Genomic DNA, 23,180 nt, shown 5'->3' with positions numbered 1-23,180 from the left:
AAAACTATGAATATTATTACATTGAGTTTTTTGGTTTTTATTTGAATTAGAATTCAAACTTATTAGTGAATTTTTTAAAGAATTAGTGAGTAATAATTAAAAAAAAAAGCATATGTAGGCCTGATTTATCGTATAGATCAAAATATATGATATATAATATTAAGAAATATAAAATTTATATAATTTACATGAATTTTTCACTTTGCAAATCTCGTAAAAATAAAAAAATAATTATCAAATTTACTTATCCCTTAGGTCTGTTTTGTAAAAATAAAGTTTATAAAAGAAAAATGAGTGGACTTATAATAAAAGTATAATCTATATGGAAATGAAAATTATTATTTTACATGGAAATCTGTTTTGTAGGATAAAGGAAAGGAAATAAAATGATTTGTTTATTTTCTATTTTTAATGGAGAGAAAATAAATAAATAAATTATATTTTTATTATTATGTGCATATTAAATAAATAAATTTGAGAAAAAAAAAGACATGTATGAAAAAAAAAAAAATTAACGTTACTTTCTATTATTTTCTGCTCAATTTGAACTATACAAATTTCCATATATTTTTTTCCTTTTTATAAATCAAGGAAATCAAACTTAAAAAAAATTACCTCTTTTTCCCTCCTATGATTTTTTTGGCTATAAAATATGCCCTTAAAGATTATGAAGGATTCAAAAACAATAACAGAAGAAAGGAAAAATAGAAAACAAAAAAAGAAAATGATTAAATGAGATTTATTATTATTATTATTATTATTATTATTATTATTATTATTATTATTATTATTATTATGGGTTGAGTAGGAGAGCAACTAATTAATTGCTAAGGTGGGAGTTTTAGAAAACTATAAATTTTAATTATTTCTAATTATTAAGGCTTGTTTATGAAAAGGAAAGTCAATGAAGGAAAAGTTAGTAGAACTATACAAGTAAATTAAAATTTATATGAAAAAAAAATATTATTTTCCTTATCAATGTTTTTTTGTAGAGAAAGAAAAAGAAAGTAAGTGATTTTTTTTACATGTTTTGATTAAAAGAGAGTGATAAGGGAAAATATTATATTTTTATTATTATGTTCACACTAAATAAATAAAATTATATTTAAAAATAATTATTAAAGGAAACAAATGTTATAAATGGAAAATATAATAATTAACACTATTTTTCACTATTTCCCATTTAATTTGGATAAAAAATAAAATTCTCAAAATGTTATTTTAATATATTCTACACAAATCATCACAATTTTTCCTTCCAACAAAATAAGGTAATTGCTTTTTTTTTTCTTTCTTTTTTTTTTTACCAATTTTCTCCCTCATTTACTCGCTAAATTTTTATAAGGAAAATAATATTTTCATTTTCATAGAAATTTTACTTTTTCTAATAATTTTACTCTTTTTTTTTTTAATAAAATAAGCCCTTTATTTTTTAAATTATATTACTACTACTAATAATAATAACGTGATTTTTTAATTTTTTAATATAATATATTATAAATTTATTATATTAGTTAATTATTTATATCAAATTAATATTTTTTATTTTTACAAATGTATAATATTAAATAAAATTAAATATAAATTATAATAATAAATATAATTTTCATATCTAATAAATATAATTTAAATACCATTATCCAAATTCACATGTCAATTGAATCTACCATATGCATACCTTATGTTTTATTAAGTAGTGCATGTACTTGTATTTATACTTATAACATGGATAAATTATGTCACATATGCTATTTCAAAGTACTAATATATAAAATGATAAATTGATTATAGAGCAATAAGCAATGGTGATTGTTATAAGGCAATTTCACTCGTTATGAACTTTTATCTCGGTTTGCCATCTCACTCGTTATGAACTCTTATATTGGTTTGCTCAATTCAAGTTTTTAATATTGTATTAGAGTAGATCAATTTAGTTCAATTCAATTAGACAATTGTCTCAGTCCATTTACTCACTTACTTAACAGATCGATATATATAAAAATATATTAATCAAAAATAAAAAATTTCAAATTAATTTACAACAATATATATATAATTTATTATTATTTATTTATCATTTTATAATTAATTGATTTGCCATTTCAAATGATGATTTTATTCACTCTTTAATTTCTCCTATAAATGACCTAGAAGTACCATATTTGAATAACTATGTACCTATTAGTGAAGCTACATGAGATCTAGAGAGATCATGATATTAAATTGCAAATTTAATAATTGAAAATAAAATATATTTTAATATAATTTTTTTAATTATGTAAGAATATATAATATGATAATTACATTATTTCCTCCACACATGCACAATTAAAGATCAAAGAAGAACTGGCCGCACCAAACAAGGCATAACTCATAACGTTTGTGATGGTCACGAGACAAATGAAAAAAATGCAGAAAGCCGAGACGAGGGAAGGAGAAATCCCCCAAAGGCCAAACCCAAAGGCCAAATCCAATAACTGCAAAACCTTGAGCAGCTGAGAGCCGAGTCTTCTGCTAAGGTTACTCGCTGCGTCTTCGCCAAACAAAGCTCTCGAAAAGCCAATAACGTAGCCTTCAATCATATACATACCGTCTCTCAATCTCAAGATTTCCAATCCTCAACGTCAATATTTACTCTCTCTCTTTTGGGTTCTCCATTTCTTCTTTTGCGCGCTCAAATCTCCTATTGCTACCTCATCTATACAATTTTCAGGTTAGCTCTTTAATACAATTTCAAATTCCACTTCTTTGCTTTTCTTTTTATGCATTCCCACCCCCCTACCTCCCCACCACCCCCCTTTTTTTGCTTGCAATTGCTTCATATTTGGTTTCTCAGGTGCTCTCACACTGACACTCTTTGTATTTTAGGGTTTCAACGTTCAATTCTCCTTGCTTCCTTCCAATCTAGGGTTTTTTCCCTAGCACGCTCAACTTGTACGTTAGTTTATATATATATATATATATATATATATATATATATATATATATATATATATATATATATATATATATGCTGTTTTTATTTTTATTTTTCGTTTGGATTATCTCTATTGAATTATTTACTTGGCTTAACCATTATAATTCTGGCTAATATTCGTACCATGCTGAAAATTCACTTTTAATTAATTCTTATTTCGACTGTGGCGTGTTTCTGTTAATTGTGTGATTTGGGATATATGGTTTTTGAGTTTTGTCTTAAAAAATTTGCATTTCAATTGGTAAAAAATCATCTTTGTAATATAAGTGCGCATGAAATTTTGCATAGGCATTTTCAGGGTAAGCATTGACAGTGGAGTTACAAGCATGTATTGCAATTCTACTAGTATTGGACATGCATATATTATGTGGGAAGTGCACGTGTTGTTTTTGGGTTTGAAATGTGGAAAATTAGGATTGGATGATCATTTTAGTTGCTATAATGAGCAGTGGTGGATCTAGTGCCTGTTTGGCATTGCTGTTTGAACCGCCGATGAGAAAATCACCTTTTTAGATATACTAGTAAGAGATTATTAAAAAATAATTTAAAATACTAGTTAGAGAGTATTAAAAAATTATTTAAAATTAAATTTGATAAGTTTTAGTCATAATAATACTAAAATAATAAAATAATTTTTTCTAAATTTTTTTTTTCCACAGCATATCAAATGGTGCTTTTATTCAAAAAAGTTATTTTGGACCACCAAATGCAATGCCAAATAGGGCACTTCTCTTCTTCTTCTTCTTCTTCTTCTTCTCTCTCTCTCTCTCTCTCTTTGTCAACATATAAAAAATAAAAAATAAAATACTATAAAAATGTTAAAAGCATAATATTAATAACTTACAATTGGATTCAATGAGGTATAGTAGCCTAAAAACTATGAACAATTGTATTATTATAAATGTTATGAAATAAATTTCTCTATGTATAACTAAAGTGATTCATCAAATAATATTGATATTTAAATATCTAATTGAAAAATACTATTTATTCTAATTTAGTTTTAATTTTGACCAAAAAGATGGTTCAATAATTAAATTTATGAGGGGTAAATATAAATAATTATATATAAGGATTTTTTTAACAAAAGGAGGGGTCAATTTAGCTCTCTTTTAATGAATTGCATCTGCCATTGATAATAAGTCATCTATTTCATCATGGTTGCTGTTACATCATTTGTTGGAAATCTGAGAGATGCCTTTCCTACCTATTGTTTTCTTTGCTTTGAAATTATTATATTTATTGGCCTGTTTATCTTTTCTTACACTTTGCTTTTGAGAAGGCCCTTTAACTTTTTAATATTTGATAAATTCAAGCAATTAGGTTAGGCTTTGTGAAGTGCATATTTGCAAAAACACTTCAAGGGCTGCTATTTTAGCTATTTTTGGGGAGTACCTTTTTTGGATGCTTTGGCCAAAATTGGCTTGCAGCAACAACCTAAAGTAGACCATAGGTATCTTATGTTCTGTGCTACGGTTGCTTCAGTCCTATATTTTCCTCACTAACTTTCTGGCCTTGGCTCTAGGATGAGGAACACCAAGGATGAATCAACATGTAATACTGAACAAGTAAGTGCAAAATTTGGCTGCATATGCAGTTGATTTTTCTAGTTTTTCAATTTGTAGTTTTATTTTTTAATAATTCAACCTCGTCATATTTTATACTTTTCTAGTTTTTTGTAAAAGCACTGTGCCCCCTCTTTAATATGTGTAGGGTTCTAATTATTCATGGACAGGTCATTGACTTAATTTCAGCAGTGAAAGAGTTACATGGGCTTGCCTCTCAGGAGCTTAGTAAATTAATAAGGGACTCTGAAAATTTTACAATTCACTTCCAAACTGAAAAGGGATCACAATTAAAGGTCAGTAAACAAAATTGTTATCATAACCCTTATATTTTCTATTTAACACTGTATTGTATCTTAAATTGCGGTATTTTTCAGATTGATGTGGAAAAACTGGCAGGCTTTCTTCCTTTGCATCTTATTGCAGTGCTTGTGTCTTCCAACAAAGATGAGTCGTTGTTGAGATATTCATTACGTGGTATTCGGCTTTTGCATTCCCTATGTGACCTGGCACCTCGACATACTAAACTTGAGCAGGTTGCATTTATCGATACTTGCATGAGAGGTTTCTTTTTTGGCATTTTGCGTAGTATCAATTTTCTGTTTGTTTCTTTAGCTGCAAGGACTTGACAAACTGCTAGAAAATCTTGGATGTGTGATCATCTAAGTGTGCAGATTTAGAATTTGATCATTTTCCTGATGAGTTATAGAGAAGGGATATTCATTATTTTACTTAGAATATATTTTTTTCCCTTAGGTTTTTGGTTCTTTGTTTGAGTCTTGCTGCCTTTCTTGTATGGCCATGGTTTTCTTTTGCCATGAGTTCCAATTTTAAAACCTAATTGATATTCTTGCTACAAGCCAGTGCACACATTTGACAAGTGTGTTAAAACTTGTTTTGGTATTGATTTATTATAACATCTAACTGTGAGAAAATAGAACAGAAGAAGAATATTGAGAATGATTGAAGAGCTTGATTATTCCCTTAAGCCAATGGTGTCAATTTATAATCTGTATAGGACAACTAAATAGAAAATACTATCCTAATTAAATACGTAATTATAGCCACGATTCTAGCACCTAAATATATTCACACAATCACTACAGATACACATATCCTAGCTATTTATGGTATATATCTTAACACTCCCACTCAAGCTGGAGCGTATAAATCATATGCTCCAAGCTTGTTGCAAATATATTCAATCCGAGAGCCTCCGAGAGATTTTGTAAGGATATCTGCTAATTGGTCATTTGAGCTAACCAAGCTAGTAGCAATACATCCAGATTCAATCTTTTGTCTGATGAAATGACAATCCACCTCTATATGTTTCGTTCTCTCATGAAACACTGGATTAGAGGCAATGTGAAGTGTAGCTTGATTGTCACAGATTAGCTACATTTGTTTAAGTTCCCCATCCTTCAACTCTTGGAGAAGTTGTTTCAACCATGTAAGTTCACAAGTTTTCAAAGCCATAACTCGATATTCTGCTTCTGCACTTGACCTCGTAACCACATCTTGCTTCTTACTTTTCCAAGAAATCAAATTACCTCCAATCATAATGCAATCCTGAAGTAGACCGTCTGTCTGAAGGAGAACCTGCTCAATCTGCATCTGAGTAACCAATAATCTGTGAATGAACCATGTCTTCATATAATAGGCCTTGTTCTGGAGCTACTTTAATATATCTGAGTATCCGAATAATTGCATCCCAATGACTACTACATGGTGCTTGAAGGAACTGATTGACCACACTTACAGCAAATTAGATGTCTGGGCGTGTGATTGTAAGATGATTGAGTTTTTCAACCAATCTCCAGTATCTACTATAATCCTCCAATGGCTCTCCCTGTTTAGGAATAAGTTTGACATTTGGATCCATAGGAGTATTTGCGTGTCTACAGTCTAACATGTCCGTCTCTGTCAGTATATCCAAAGCATATTTCCTTTGAGAAATGGCGATACCTGTCTTGGATTGTGCCACTTCAATCCCCAAGAAATACTTTAGCTTCTCAAGATCCTTAGTCTGAAAATGACTGGACAAGTGTTGTTTGAGTTTTGAGATCCCAACATGATCATTTCCTGTAATAACAATGTCATCAACATAAACAACGAGATAAATGCACTTATCATGGCCATTATGGTGAAAAAATACTAAATGGTCAGCTTCACTCCGAGACATTCCAAATTGTTGGACTACAGTACTGAACCGTCCAAACCATGCTCTCGGAGATTGTTTCAAGCCATATAAAGAACGTCGAAGGCGGCACACCAAACTAGACTCTCCCTGAGCAACAAATCCTGGTGGTTGCTCCATATAAACTTCCTCAGCTAGCTTGCCATGTAAAAAGGTATTTTTGATATCCAGTTAATGAAGTAGCCAGTGATGGATGGCAGCTAAGGAAATATGAAGGCGAACCGAGGCAATTTTAGCCACAGGAGAGAAGGTATCACTGTAATCGAGGCCAAAAATCTGAGTATAGCCCTTTACAACAAGGCGAGCTTTAAGTCTATTAATCTTGCCATCAGGCCCCACCTTGACTGTATAAACCCATCGACAGCCAACAGTAGATTTACCCTTCAGTAGTGGCACCAAATCCTAAGTGCCATTGTTATGGAGAGCAGTTATCTCTTCAACCATTGCATTACACCATCCTGGATGTTCTAAAGCTTCTCTAACAGTCTTAGGTACAGATACATTAGACAAAGTGGTGACAAAAGCATAGTAGGAAGGAGATAGACGATGATAACTCACAAAATTATAAATAGGATGAGGATTTCGAGACGAACGAATACCTTTTCAGATGGCAATGGGAGAAGTAGCATCATCTGTTGAAGGCGAGAATGAAATAGGTGAAGATGAAGGAGGGCAAGAGTCATTAGGAGCCGGTGTTGTACCTGTATCAAGCAAAGGAGCATCAATGGTATTAGTGGGAGGATGAGGACGACGTGAGTAGACGTGTAGAGGTGGTGGACTGATTGGTGGTGGAGGAAGAGTAGGAACTGGTAAAGCGGTGGGAATAAAAACCTTGGATGTGGTGTTGGAGGAAAAATAGGGAGATGTTTCAAAGAAGGTTACATCAGTTGACACAAAGTATTTATTTATAAGTGGATTGTAACATTGTAACCTTTTTGAAATTTAGAATATCCCAAAAAGACACATTTTATTAATTTGGGTTGAAGTTTGTCTTTACCAGGAGTGTAATTATGAACAAAACAAATACAACCAAATACACGTAGGGACAACCGATGGGCATCTTGGTCGGAAAACAAAATGGAATGAGGACTCTGATTCTGCAAAACAGAAGAAGGCATTCGGTTAATTAAGTAACAAGCAGTAAGAATAGCATCTCTCCAAAAATGAAGAGAAACATTATGGTGAATGAGTAAAGTACTGGCAGTCTCAACTAGATGACGATTCTTTCGTTCGGTAACCCCATTTTGTTGAGGGGTATAAGCACATGAAGTTTGGTGAGTAATACCCTGAGAAGATAAAAAATGAGTAAAGGGAGTAGACAAATATTCTTTTGCATTGTCACTACGAAGTATTTTAATAGAAACACTAAATTGATTACGTATTTCAGTAGATAATTTTTGAAATATAGATAATAATTCAGCACGAGTCTTCATTAAAAGTAACAAAGTGCAACGAGAATAATCATCAATAACTCAACTCAACTCAACTCAACTCAACTCAACTCAACTCAACTAAGCCTTTATCCAAAAAATTTGGGGTCTGCAATATGGATTCTCTTTTTCCACTCTAAATGATTTTGGGTTAAATCCTTGGAAATGTGTAATGCTTATAGGTCATTTTGTATTACTCTTCTCCAAGTCAGTTTAGGTCTACCCTTTCTTTCTTTCAATCCTCTACCCTAATGTGCTCAACTTGTTTAACTGGAGTCTTTGTATGTCTACGCTTCACATGACCAAACCACCTCAATCTCCCTTCTCTTAACTTATCCTCAATTGGTACCACTACTACCTTTTCTCTAATACTTTCATTACGGACTTTATCTAGTCTAGTATGGCCACTCATTTACCTTAACATTCTTATCTCTGTAACTCTTATCTTAGACACATACGACTCCTTCAGTGCCCAACACTCACTACCATATAACATGGCCGGTCTTATAGCTGTACGATAAAATTTTCCTTTCAACTTATTGAGAATTTTGTGATCACATAAAACTCCTGTGGCACGTCTCCACTTCAACCATCTGTCTTTAATTTTATGACTAACATCCTCCTTACATCCCCTATCTACTTGAAGGACTGAGCCGAGATATTTAAAGTGATTACTTTGGGACAGTATCACTCTATCCAAACTAACTCCATCCAAACTAACTCCTTTCCTACCACCAGTTCGGCCTTCACTGAACTTGCAATGCATGTATTCTGTCTTTGTTCTATTTAACTTAAAGTCTTTTGTCTCTAGAGTACTTCTCCAAAGCTCTAGCTTTCAATTAACTCCTTCTTGCTTATCTATCAGAACTATATTATCCGCAAACATCATGCACTAAGGGATACTCTATTGTATATGATTCGTTAATTCATCTAAAACTAATGTAAAAAGGTAAGGGCTTACAGCTGAACCTTGGTGTAATCCAACTGAGATAGGAAAATCTCGTGTCCCCTCCCACTGTGCGCACAATAGTAGTTGTTTTGTCATACATGTCTTTCAACACTTGTATGTATCTAATAGATACCTCCTTTTATTCTAACACTCTTCATAAGACATCTCTTGGAACACTATCATAAGCCTTCTCCAAATAGATAAAAATCATGTGTAAATCTTTCCTCGCATCTCTATATTTCTCTATCAAGCTTCTGATGAGAAAGATCGTTTCCATAGTTGAATGACCAGGCATAAAGCCAAATTGATTGGGAGAGAGAGAAGTATCATGACGTAGTTGATTTTCCATAACTCTCTCTTACAACTTCATAGTATGGCTCATGAGTTTAATTCCCTTATAATTTGAGCAACTCTGTATGCCTCCCTTTTTTTTAAAAATATGTACTAAAATACTTTCTCATTCATCAGGCATTTTCTTTGAATTTAGAATCTTATTAAATAATTTAGTTAACCTTGTCACTCCCATATCTCTCAAATACTTTCACACTTCAATTGGTATTCTATCAGGTTCACAGGCTTTACCCACTTTCACTCTTAAGTGCTTCATTTACTTCTAAAGATCTAATCCTTCTAGTATAATTCACATTCTTTTCTATTGCTCTGTAGTCTATATTCACGCTGTTACTATTTTGACTATTATTAAAGAGATCATCAAAATAATTTCTCCATCTTTCTTTAATGTCCTCATCTTTCACTAACACTTTTCCTTCTTTATCCTTAATGCATCTAACTTGATTGAGATCTTGATATTTCTTCTCTCTTCCTTGCTAATCTATAAATATCTTTCTCCCATTTTTTAGTTCTAAGTTTCTCATATAATTTTTCAAAGGTCTGTGCTCTTGCTTGACTAACTGCCCTTTTTGCTTATTTCTTTGCTATCTTGTACTGTTCATATGTCTCATTATTATCACACTTAGGTAATTTCTCATACCATTTTCTCTTTCTCTTCACTGCTTTTTGTGCTTCCTCATTCCACCACCATCTCTTTTTTGAGGGTGGTCCATGCCCTCTAGACTCTCTAAGTACTTTTTTAGCTACTTCTCTAATTTTTGATGCCATCTGTATCCACATATCATTGGCCTCCATATCTAGCTTCCATGCTTCGGACTCGAGAAGCTCATTTTTGAACTTCATTTGCTTTACTCTTTTGAACTCCCACCACTTTGTTCGAGCTACGCTATTTCCTCTAATCTTACTTGAATTGTTCCTAAACTTGACTTGTTAAAGCCTCTCCCGGAATGACCTTATAATCATTGCATAGAGCTCTATTTGTCTTCCTGGTTAAGAGAAAGTCAATTCGGCTTCTATGTTGCCTACTTTTGAAAGTCACTAAATGTGACTCTTTTTTTATAAAGTAGATATTTGCTAGTATTAGGTCGTATGCCATAGCAAAATCCAGAATGTTTTTTCCCTCATTTCAGTTGCCAATCATAAATATTCTCATAGCCTTGCCTATCACTTCCTACATGTCCATTCAAATCTCCACCGATAAAAACATTCTCTTCATTCCGTATACTTTGCATTAGATCATCCATATCTTTCAAAAACTTTTGTTTACTCTCACTATCTAGTCCTATTTATGGGGCATAAGCACTAACTACATTTATTGTTTCTCATTCTAGTACTAGCTTTAATAGTATAATTCTATCTCCTACTCTTTCCACAGCTATTACAGCATCTTTCAACGTCCTGTCTATGATTATGCCCACACTGTTCTTATTTCTCTCCTTTCCGGTAAACCATAGTTTGTACCCTGAATTACCCACTTCCTTACTTTTCTCTCCTACCCATTTAGTCTCTTGAATGCAAGCAATATTCACCCTTCTCCTTTTCAAGATATCCATAAGCTCCATTAATTTTCCTGTAAGTGATTCAATATTCCAAGTACTAACCCTGATTCTCCTCCTATCATGTTCTTTCCTAATTGATCTACTTCTATGATATCTTCTATTGTTCTCTATGCCTATCTGGAGTTCTATTCTACTATTTGTTTGACTATCTGTCCTATGGACTAACTTCTTTACCCACACCCATCAATGATGTGGGAACCCTTGCTCATTTAACACCACATCCAGGCGTTGGCATGGTGCGTCGCTTTCGGTGAACGCCCTACACCCTTGCATATTTCTTTTTACACCTGGGCTCCGATGTAGCGCGTCGTAAGTAGAGGACGCCCCAACGTTTATATTATTTGAATTCATATCATAAGATGTGATGAAATTTTTACGCTGGTTGTCACATACTGCAACCATCCTCCTTTATCTGGGCTTAGGACCGACTAAGCGCAAGCTACTTAGGACCGACTAAGCGCAAGCTACTTAGGCACAGTTGAGAATAATCATCAACAAAAGTAACAAAATAATGAAATCCCAAAGTTGTATTGACACGACTTGGACCCCAAATGTCTGAATGGCCAATTTCAAACATGCACTTAACCCTATTATTGACTCGCTTGGGAAAGGAAACACGACTTTCTTTCCCAAGTTGATAGGACTCACATTCTAAAAAAGATAAACTAGAAAGACTAGAAACTAATTCTTGCAATTTGGCAAGACTTGGATGACCTAGACGATTGTGAAGAAGATCAACGGAAGTGGTAAAGGCAAGAGCAACTGGAGAATTTGAAATAGAAAGATGGTACAATCCTTGTGACTCACATCCTACTCCAATCATCTTCCCCGTACTCCGGTTCTGCACAACAACAAAGTTAGCTGTAAAGGTGACAGAACAATTGAGATTTTTAGTCAATTTACTAATGGAGATTAAATTATATGGGCATTCTGGAGTGAAAAAAACTGTCGTTAAAGGAATAGATGGAAAGATTTTTACTTCTCCTATGCCTTTAACTAAAGTTTGTGAACCATTAGCCAAAATAACTTTAGACAAAACCGGAGGAGAAACTAGAGATGAGAAAAGACCTTTGTTACCAGATATATGATCAGAAGCACCAGATTCTAGTATCCATGGACCAGTGAGCGAAGACTGTGTTAGACAAGCAAAGGAATTACTAAAATAAGCACTGCTAAAAGATTGCTGTTTGGCTGTTTGATATTGCAAATACTCCTTGTAATCAGCTCCCGTTAATAGGATAGAATCTGACACTTGATCCTTTCCATCAGGTAATGGAAGAATACGATTTTCGCCGGATTGAGCCATATGAGCAGTTTTTACTAAGCTAGGCTGTGACAGCCACGGACTCCCAGAAAGTGATCGGAAAAAGAGGGAAAGTTCCTCTCTATGAGGGCTTTGTTTCAAATTTCAAATCAGACCCACTGAGAGCTCTGATATCATGTGAGAAAATAGAACAGAAGAAGAATATTGAAAATGATTGAAGAGCTTGATTATTTTCTCAAGTTAATGGTGTCAATTTATAATCTGTACAGGACAACTAAATAGGAAATACTATCCTAATTAAATACGTAATTATAGCCACGATTCTAGTACCTAAATATATTCACACAATCACTATAGATACACATATCCTAGCTATTTATGATATATATCTTAACACTAACTAAGTATTTTTTTTTTGGTGATCAGTGACATACATGGGTTCCATAGATTGTTTTCAAAATAGTTTTGGATTTATCATTTCTTTGTTTGTTTATCGGCTGAGAAAGAATTGCGATATCTGTTTTTTTTTCCCTTTGGGCATTTATGTTTTGAAAGATTTAGGGAGTGAAATCTATTAATAAACACATTTCTCATACTTGATGTTTTTGTTGTTTTAACAGATTTTGCTCGATGATGTAAAAATTTCAGAACAACTGTTAGATCTGGTGTTTTATATACTAATTGTCCTTTGCAATATCAGACAGGTAGTCCTTAATTCCTTTTTTTTAAGGTTTTTACATCCCTTACCATTTATTTTTACCTGGATTTTCTTTCATGATATAGGAAAACCATAATACAAACTCTGTGCCCCTTCTGCATTCAGCACTGTTAGCATGCAGTCTATATCTATTAACAGGATGTATATCATCACACTGGCAAGATCTTGTTCAGGTGTTGCTTGCACACCCCAAGGTACAATTTCTGCAAAATCATTCATTTAAGCAGTTGCTTGGGAAAAAATAGGTTGAGTATGTTATGGCGTCATTGTGCACGGTGTTGCTTCTCAAATTTAGTTCTTCCATTAGTTAAATCCATCTTTCTTAACAACCTAAGATCATATCACAATCTGGAGTCTGAAGTTCATACAGTTTGAGACATTTATGCAGTTACTGATCTTGAAATTTCTGTTATAGGTTGACATATTTATGGATGCAGCTTTCGGAGCAGTACATGTAGCTATCAGGTTTCTTCAGGTCAAGCTTTCAGCTCAACATACTGATTTTAACATGAGATCAAGTCCAACAGCTGAACAAATAGTTAACTATCTATGCCAACAATGCGAGGCATCTATACAGTTTCTTCAGACATTGTGCCAACAAAAATTGTTCAGAGAGCGCCTACTAAGAAACAAGGTTTCTGAAATAAAACACTCTGATTCTATGTGTTTGGATTAATGGTGTGAGTCTAGAGATGTCAGCCATATTGTTTCTAGTATGAAATAAAATAGGAGTAAAGCTGTTGCGTGACCAAACTGGAACTGGAATTTTTAGAAAGTGTACTTCTATGTCGTGATAATGCAGGGAGGAAAGTCGGTTGGTGAAACATGGATTTTGATAGCTTATATTTTAATTGGCTGGAAAAGTACAAAATTATTGCAGAAGAACATCATAATTTGTGTAAAATATGTTTGCATGGGTGATCTCCCTATTGGATCTATATAAGTTTTAATTTTTTAGCTTGATTTCCTTAAGAACTATGGGTACGTATTATGTCTAATATTCTCATGGTGTAACTCATGGTTTTTCATTATTTTAGTAAAATGTTCAGTTTCACACTGTGCCAGGAACTATGTGGAAAGGGTGGTGTTCTCTTTCTGGCCCAGGCTGTCTTGAAGTTAAATGTTTCCAGTCCTTTTGTAGAGTCTGCTACTGTTGTTGCTGCTGTATCCAGACTGAAAGCTAAAGTACTATTAATTGTAAGTTGTAGTAATAGCAAGCCTTGCATCACATTATAATCTTCTATAGGCCTCTATTTTGTTGACCTATGTTAATGCCTATCATTTACCAATCTGTTCTCACAATTATTTATGCAGCTATTGCATCTCTGTGAAGCAGAAAGCATTTCTTACCTTGATGAGGTTGCAAGCTCTTCAGGAAGCCTTGCTTTGGCCAAGTCTGTTGCATTAGAGGTTAGTTTCTGATGGTTATGAAGATCCTGAAACATTCACTTGATCTGCTACAGCTTGTTGACTTGTTCTGCAAAGATGGACTGATATTACTCACATTTGAATTTATTTGTGCTATCATATCTACTACATTGAAATTGTTTTGAGAAAATGGATTCTGACTTCAAAGGTACTTAATCGTTTTGAGAGGCTTCTCTTCTTGCAAGTTTTTTCCATATACTTTTTCAGTATAAACTCACATGAGATTGTCTTTTCAGTAACATGCGAAAAAGGGCTGTTTGACTTGAACTGTTTGGAGGTCTAAAACTATAATTGTCCCATCATTTTTTCCCTATATCAACTCTTTCATTTTGAAGCTGCTTTTGCCTTCAAGGTTCTCGCTTTAATGACGCAGGTTCTTGAATTATTAAAGGCCGCACTGGATCCCAAGCATCTTAGTGCTTGTTCTGAGAAAACTCTTCCCTTGGGGCTTCTGCGACTCAATGCATTGCGTCTAGCTGATATTTTCTCAGATGATTCAAATTTTCGATCTTACATTACGACATACTTTGTAAGTTAGCATTGGATTTCATAGGCTGGATACTTGCTTAGTTCCATTATCCAACTACTGGTAAATTGCTGCAGTGACTTCCTGAAACAGTCTCAGATTCACAAAGATTGTGTAAAGTAATTTGTTAATTCATGAGAATTACCAAGCTCACAGAAAACCTAATTGATGTATTCTTTTGGTAGAGCATGAAGTCACTGCAGCATTTCCTGATTTGATATATATACTGTGTATAGGTGCTGTATTATGTATTTGTCCTTCAAAGGACTCAAAAAATGAAGATACTCATGACTCTCTCTCCCCCCACTCCTCTCTTTGTCTCTCTTCTCTTTCAAATTTCATTCGTCCTCCAGACCAAGGTTCTGACTGCCATATTTTCACTGCCTCATGGAGAATTTTTATCCATTTGGTGTTCCTCTGAACTTCCACCAAGGGAGGAAGATGCTACTCTGGATTATGATTTATTTACAGCAGCTGGATGGGTTTTGGACACATTTTCATCATTGAACCTATCAAATGCTATAGGTATAGAAATTATTTTAATTCCCAGCAACATGCCCCAAGCTGCCTATGCTCATCAGAGAACTTCATTATTTGTCAAAGTAATTGCCAACCTTCATTGTTTTGTCCCCAACATTTGTGAAGGTCAGTTACTTGACATGATCTGAAATTTTCCTAACAAGCTTGATATTCCTCCTTTTATTTGATTGCATATTTCGACCTTTTGTCATCACAGAGCAGGAAAGGAATCTTTTCCTTCACAAGTTCCTTGAGTGCATGCGGATGGATCCATCTGAATCTTTGCCTGGATTTTCTTTTACTTCTGGTGCTCACAAAGCCATCACTGTTTGCAGGAACCTGCGTAAGCATGAGTCTTCCATTATTTTCTCAATGGACATACTCTATAAGTTGTGTTCCTTACAATTAATTTGCATGTCTAGGTTCATTGCTAAGCCACGCAGAATCTCTGATCCCTAACTTTTTGAACGAGGAGGATGTACAGCTCTTAAGGTGATTGAAACTCGGTTGCATTTCTTTCTTCCTACAATTTATTTCCTTCAATTGTGAATATCATGACCTATAACTACTTTTGAACAACCATTGCAATGATTGGTCATGTATAATTAGACCATACTCACTCTTGGTTGAGGATTTGATATATTTGACAGGCTTTACCTATGCAGACCAAGATTATTAACAATTAGGATAATTATGATTTCCTCTCTCATACGTGTTTAACACGTTTGCTCACATTTTGTCATTGGCATATAACACAGTTTGAAACTTCTGAATGTATTTGATGTGCTTGGAATTCAATGCATAATTGATAAAGGTTATGTTGAGTGCCCCTTGCAATAAGCCTTGTTGATCTCTTTTACATTGTGGTTGACCAATCTTAGAAATAAATTGCCATGCGACTGGCTTGTAGATCAAAGTTTCCGATAATCCCTTCTAGCTGTAATAGACTGGTTTATCTCTTCCAAAACACCAGCACACTCAGTTACATAGTAGCATGTTTAGAACTTATATTGGGCTCTACTACATCCTCAAATCAAGAATTAAGCCAGAAATGAATTGACTGCAGGGACAACTCATTGAACGCAAAATTAAATATGAGTACTGATTAGTACATCTCACATTATGTCAAGCTGTTGAGGCTGAGGACTCATTAGCTAGTTGTAGATTATACATCTATGTTTGCTCACACGTCTTTATGGAAATGTAATGCTGAAATGGAATTTGACCTTTTTGGTCCACATATGTGGTGCGTACTTAGTGTGCATATGCCTTAAAACGTATCCTGTTTGAATTCATACTGGCTATGTGTGTAGTTAATTCTTTTGATGATTTAATATTTTGTTGCAGGGTGTTCTATAACCAATTACAATCACTGATTAATCCTGCTGATTTTGAAGAAAACCAGGTTCAAGTAAGACTTCTTTTCCTGTTTAAGGGTGCAATTGGATTGAGGTTAAATATTGGGATTAACATGTGTGGGACTAAAGGTCAAGGAGGTAAACAAATGTTACAGGAGTAACAGCTTGGTGAGTTTGGTACAAGTTGAAATAAATAAGGTAAATATTATATATATAAAGCAAATTATTAATTATATTCCTAAATATATTTATAGATCATATTAATTATTTTTATATCTTTAATTTATTTATTTATAAATGATTAAATTATATTTAGTGACATCTATTATTAATTATATAATCCGTGTAGTATATATAATTATTTTTTGTTTTTCATTATTTAGGAAATTATATTTATATTAAATTAATATAATTTTTATTTAATTAATTATTATTTAATTTATCAAATTACTTAGTTATTATATATATATATATTTTATAAATTTAATTTAGTATTATATATATTTATAAATATATGGTGTTAATTATATTTGTAGATTATATTAAACTATATTTATTATTAATTACATATCTTATATCTTATATTTAATTATATTCAATTTAATTAATTAAATTAGTTATTTTATTTTAAGGTTATTTTTAATAAATAATTTGCTACTATTTTATTATTTCAATATTATATTAATTGTGATACATGCTCATACAATTAAATAAGTGAATTAATTCTCACACCATTCTTTTCACTCTTTTAAACTAAGGGGGAGGGGGCTTAACAAAAAATAAACTAGAAGGTGGTTAATTATTAAACCCCCTTGTTATCCCCTCAAAGAATCGAACCAGCGAAACAATGTTAACCATTTACCTTCTTTGACCTCAATTGAAATGCACCCTAATAATAATAATAATAATAATAATAATAATAATAATAATAATAATATTATTATTAGTCCAATTCTGTCTGAACTATGGCTACTTTCTCTTTCTTTTTCCTATTAATAAAAAATGTTTTCACATTATGCTGTTGGAGCAAATTCAGGAAATCAAATTTGAAAGGTCAATATCTTTGGATAAGTTCTCTAAACTTGACATCAACGAGCATCATCAGGCAAGTTCTGAAAGTTTAGTTTCCTTATGATTACTTATTACCATTTTACCTCTAGCATGTAGATATAGGAAGTTCATTGAGGTGACAGTTTAAAAAATTTAACAATGATCCAAATAATTTTTTTATTGTTGTGCCAATTACTCAACCATTGAGATATCAGCTCAGTGGTGACAAGTGACATGTAGCTTGCATTCAGTGATAATATGCATTGGCTGATTTTATAGTTTAGCGATTCCAGTTTAAACCTAACAGGAACATATACTTGTTAAGGTAATGGGTCTCAAAATTTTAATAATATGTATTAAATGATTTCTGAAGTTTTCTCTAAGTTTATTGGTTATTTTGCCTTTCTTTGCTAAACCCCAATGGCCTTTATTCCTCTTAGGAGGCTCAAAGTACGGCTGGGTACTCATCGCCTTTACTGAAGAAGGAACCTTCAAATCTTAACAACATAAGCAGTAATCAGAAAGAGGAAATGTCTGAGAATTCTGCTTTCCAAGAGGAGCAGCATAATTTCAGAATTGAGCATATGAATCATGGTGATGATGCAACTAAGGAAGACAAGGATAAATCTGGTGGCACTGCATCTGCTGTTTTAAAAGAGATTGACAGAGATTTTCAGAATGTCGAGACAAGTGGTTCTGATACAAGTTCTACTCGAGGAAAGAATTTTGTTGGTCAAATGGGGAATGTTGACTTCCCCAAATCAAATGAGCATATGAAAGAAAATGGTCGCCAAGGAGTTCAAGAGGATGAAAAAGTTGAAACCATTCAGATTGAAGAAAAGCAGCCGAGAAAACGGAAACGAACTATAATGAATGATTATCAGATGACAATGATTGAGAAGGCCCTGGTGGATGAACCTGATATGCAGCGGAATGCAGCTTCTATACAGTCATGGGCTGATAAATTAAGCCTTAATGTTCGTAAAATGCATCTATTCATTGTGTGTATTAATTCCATTGTTATGCTATATCTGTCCTAATAGGTTTTTACATTGCTTTCCAGGGTTCAGAAGTTACATTTTCACAGCTAAAGAATTGGTAAGAAAGCTTCATCTTCTTCAAATAATTTTGCATTTTATAGTTTAAGAATGCATCTCTCAAGGTTAACATTACTTATGTGTTGGAATTGATGAGATTTTCCTTAATTTATGGGATATGATCATGAGAAAATCATGTGATTGACTAGCAAAATCATCAAGGAGTGATTTATGGGATGCCATATATATCTTGTATTGATGTGGGGCATTTTGGCATGTTCCAGCAGAAGTGGCACTTAGGCACTGACCAGTGGACACCCTGGGTGTGTACCAGCTCCCAAACACATGCCCAGGGCCTGTGATATTCTATCCCGGCAGTGGGAAATTGATGGAAAATTGACGTTTTTTCAGTTCAAAACTCTTCCAAGAGCTGTCCTATCTCAGATACTTCCTATTCCAGCAAAGATGTTAATTTAGATTTAGTTTTTTTGTGTTTCCTATTTTATTTAGTAGTTCTAAACTTCTAAATTCCTATTGCAACTAGGATTAATTTTATTCTTATTTTATCTAGATTTACTGCAATATTTTGGTTTATCTAAACTTCCTAGAAAGTAGATTATTTTCCGATTAGGTTTAGGAGATTGAAACTCTATAAATAGCCTATATATCCTATGCAATTTCAGTTTTTTAGAGATTTAATTAATAAAATTCCATAGGGTTTTTCCGCAAATACTTTCGAGTATTACGAGTGTTTGTTTTCTTTGAGCTTCACGCTATTAGAGCAGGGAAATAGCCCCAATTGAGATGACTTACCTTGATGGAGTTGGCGTTTATAATGGTTTGTGATGGTGATCGGGGAACTAGAGCCCTTGATTAGGATCAAAATGTTGTGGTGATGGGAGTAACGTCTAAAGCAACATGTGGATATCATATTTGGGCATATAGAGAGACGCTTTGAAGAAATTGTAGATCGTCTTAATGCATTGAGAATTAATACAAATAGGAATTGGGTTGACAATTGAAGGCTAAGAGGTGGTATAGTTCGTGATGACCCTATTTATCAATCAATTCTTACTTGTAGACAATATGACTATGATGAAAATTTGTAGGAGGAAGATAACCATGAGCCATATGGGTTTTGTAGACATCTATGTAATGGAAGATATAGAAGAAGAGGTGTGTATTGACCAATTCTTGGGCGGCGATAGTATGTCTACAAAGATTCAGAGGAGGATGAGGACTTTGAGCCAATCATGTTCAATAGGCATCAATGGAATGGTGGCTATAGGCAAAGTGGCGTACATGAAAATAATGAGAAGGGTTTTCAACCAAAACTAAAATTCTCTCTTAAATTGTAGCTGAATGCGAGGACACCTAACCCAAGCATCTATTAAGGGAAAGGGACGAAGGAGAAGAGCAACTTGAATCTGAAACTCAACTTGAAGTTGAGGAGACCAATGTCAAAGACTTGGAAATAGAAGCTTTAAGTGTATTTCCCTTTGCTATGTTTGAAGACGAAAAGTTTGAGGAATGTGTCATAGGGAACAAAAATTGTCATGTTCTAGAGATTCCAATGGAATTTGAGGAAAAATAATTCATGGAGACAATATTAGAAATTAGAGAAAATCAAGTCATGAAGATGAAGGAGATTGAAGATTTTTCTAGCCTTTTAATTGCTTCAATTTTGCATAATTCACCATTGTTGACATTGACTAAGAAGACAATGTTGGTGTGTTGGTCCTATAAAGTTTTTGATTCTTCAACACTTTAAAATCCAAGTACGAGTTCTAAATGGGGGATAATGGTATGCGAATTGTTGACATATTGTTGGATCATTGTAAGTTATTCTAACTCGAGAACGAGTTTTTTTCAAGTGGGGTAGTATGATAAGGAGTTGGATTTTTCAGTTTTAATGTTTTCTATTATGATTAGGATTTTATTTTAGTGTTTTCCCATTCCATTTTTGTTTCCTGTTCTATTTAGGACTTTAAATTCATAGTTGTCAAATCAAGATTCTTATTGAGAATCTAAATCTTCGTTTTGTGAATCAAGAATTGAATTGAATCTTTCGATTTGATAAAAATTATCAAAACTAATTAAAAATGATATATGTTCTAAAAAAATAAGTAAAAAAAAATCATAATGACATTTTGATATAGAATTATTGTTTAGCTAATGAGAAGGATGCTTTTATGATAGAACAAAATATTCTTATTATATTATGTAATTTTATGTTATAAATTATGAACTCTTAAAATGTAGATAATGATTTTCATTGTGCGCATACTGAAACTCCTATTTAAATTTGAACAAGTAATTAAATAATAAAAAATGATAGTGGGTTAAATAAAAGGTTAGAGTATATTAATATAATATGTTATAGTTTGACAACTATAATTAGAGAAGTATATTAAAAAAAAAAAAGAAAAAAGAAGAGGGATAGGGAAAATAATGGCTAGTGGAAGAAAAATTGCTAATGAAATGTTTTATGTGCATTTTTCACAATAAAATAAAGTGAAATATTAAAATTTGAAGTTGTAGGGTCTAACAAGCCTCTAGAAAAAAAATCAACCGAATTAGTAGATTTATATTGATTCACCCGATTCAGTAGCGAATTGTAAGATTTGGTTAAGATTCAAATATATTTGAGATTTGCCGTATAGATTTGAATAGCCAAGACGGGGAATCGAATCGAATCGAGAATTGTAAGATTCTACAACAATACTATTTTCCTATTCTAGTTAGGATTTTTATTTTGTTTTTCTATTTTGATTAGAATTAGATATATTCTTATTTTATCTAGATTTTCTAAAGTATTTAGGTTTATTTACATTTCTTAGAAAGTAGATTTATTTTCCTATTAGGTCTAGGAGATCAAAACACTATAAATAACCCTTAATCTCTATGTATTTGGGTTAGTTTTTTGATGCATACGATTTCCAACATAGTATTTTTTTTTTCTTAATTTTCACTCTTTTTATGCAAGTGTGTTATTTCGAGCTTTGCTCTGCATCATGTATCTTCCATTATAAATATGGACTTTTAGGTATTATGCTAAAACACAACACAATCCCTCATCGATGGATGTAGGCTTTCTATAGCCAAACCACGTAAATTCTTCTCTTGCTACCATTCTCCTATTTTTTCGATCCTTCTTAATGTCAACATTTTAATAAACAAGATGACATCAAGAAAGAAAAGAAAATTTTCCTAGTGCCCTATTTCGGGTTGTGGTATATACATTTTCACATTCAAATGTAACCTCAGTGAAATATGCTTATTCATGATGACTATTGACTGATAAACTATGAGTTGCAAAATTTTGTTTGTCCTTTCTATTTGTTGTTTATTCATGAGTTTGCCTTGGGGTGACTATTGCTTATTTATTCGTATGTTTTGTGTTATTACAGGCTTAACAATAGAAAAGCCAGACTAGCACGTGCAGGTAAGGATGTTCGTGCACCTATGGACGTAGACAATGCTCATTCAGAAAGGCAAGGTGGACCAGCTGGACCAGCAGTACGGCATTCACATGACTCACCTGAGAGTCATGGTGAAGATAATGTTCCATCAGGCGCAAGACTTAATCAAAACACATCAAGAACTGGCACTGCTGAAAATGCTGATTTTGTTGGCGTTGGTACTGCAGAATGTTTTCATTACAAGCCAGGTCAATATGTTGTGCTTGTAGATAAGCAAGGGGAGGAGATTGGCAAAGGGAAAGTCTGTCAGGTGCAGGGTAAATGGTATGGAAAGAGCTTGGAGGAATCGGAGGCGTGTGTTGTGGATATTACTGAGCTTAAGGCTGAGAGATGGGCGAGGCTTCCACACCCATCTGAAGCCACGGGCAGTTCATTTAGTGAGGCCGAAGCCAAGCTCGGGGTAATGAGAGTTTTGTGGGATTCAAAGAAAATATTCATGTTTCGGCCTCAATGATGGTCTTTGTTAGAATATTAGCAGCTATAGCATTTTGTCACCATCAGTATAGTTTTTTATTTATTAGATTCTAATCATAATCAATTTCAGGTTTTGTTTTACCTTGTTTTCCTGCTTTCATTTTGTTTATTTTCTCTTTCCTTGAGGCAGGGGAGGATACGTATTAGGAGCATGAGCAGAGACAGATATACTGAGAGCCTAAACTCACATCTGCTGGTAATAATTCCTTGGGCAACATTAAATTAAAGCTTATTATATGTACTCCACAGCAGTCATTGCCATAAGGAGTTAGACTGGTCCAATCCGGAACTGAATC

The 23,180-nt window shown here is 33.1% G+C and overlaps 1 protein-coding gene across 5 annotated transcripts; it reads left to right on the top strand.

Moving 5' to 3' along the window:
• Positions 1-2,342: 2,342 nt before the first annotated feature.
• On the top strand, positions 2,343-22,965 carry LOC110654024 (nodulin homeobox). 5 transcript variants are annotated; one of them, XM_058146093.1, is made up of 20 exons: positions 2,349-2,713; positions 2,869-2,934; positions 4,301-4,430; positions 4,503-4,545; positions 4,713-4,838; positions 4,920-5,078; positions 12,913-12,996; positions 13,076-13,204; positions 13,426-13,644; positions 14,076-14,207; positions 14,325-14,420; positions 14,812-14,967; positions 15,201-15,609; positions 15,701-15,826; positions 15,906-15,975; positions 16,831-16,894; positions 17,878-17,946; positions 18,332-18,868; positions 18,955-18,989; positions 22,339-22,965. In XM_058146093.1, the coding sequence occupies exons 4-20, from the start codon at positions 4,504-4,506 to the stop codon at positions 22,862-22,864; spliced, it is 2,979 nt and encodes a 992-aa protein (XP_058002076.1). In that variant the 5' UTR covers positions 2,349-2,713; positions 2,869-2,934; positions 4,301-4,430; position 4,503; the 3' UTR covers positions 22,865-22,965. The 5 variants fall into 5 exon arrangements, with proteins under 5 accessions (XP_021665569.2, XP_058002076.1, XP_058002075.1 ...); XM_058146092.1 differs by having other exon boundaries at positions 4,294-4,430; XM_021809879.2 differs by having other exon boundaries at positions 2,350-2,713; positions 15,318-15,609.
• Positions 22,966-23,180: the final 215 nt, after the last annotated feature.

This window comes from Hevea brasiliensis, chromosome 4 (assembly GCF_030052815.1).
Source record: "Hevea brasiliensis isolate MT/VB/25A 57/8 chromosome 4, ASM3005281v1, whole genome shotgun sequence".
Taxonomy (NCBI): domain Eukaryota; kingdom Viridiplantae; phylum Streptophyta; class Magnoliopsida; order Malpighiales; family Euphorbiaceae; genus Hevea; species Hevea brasiliensis.
The sequence above is the reverse complement of the archived record's forward strand: the minus strand, read 5'-3'. Positions and strand labels throughout refer to the sequence as shown.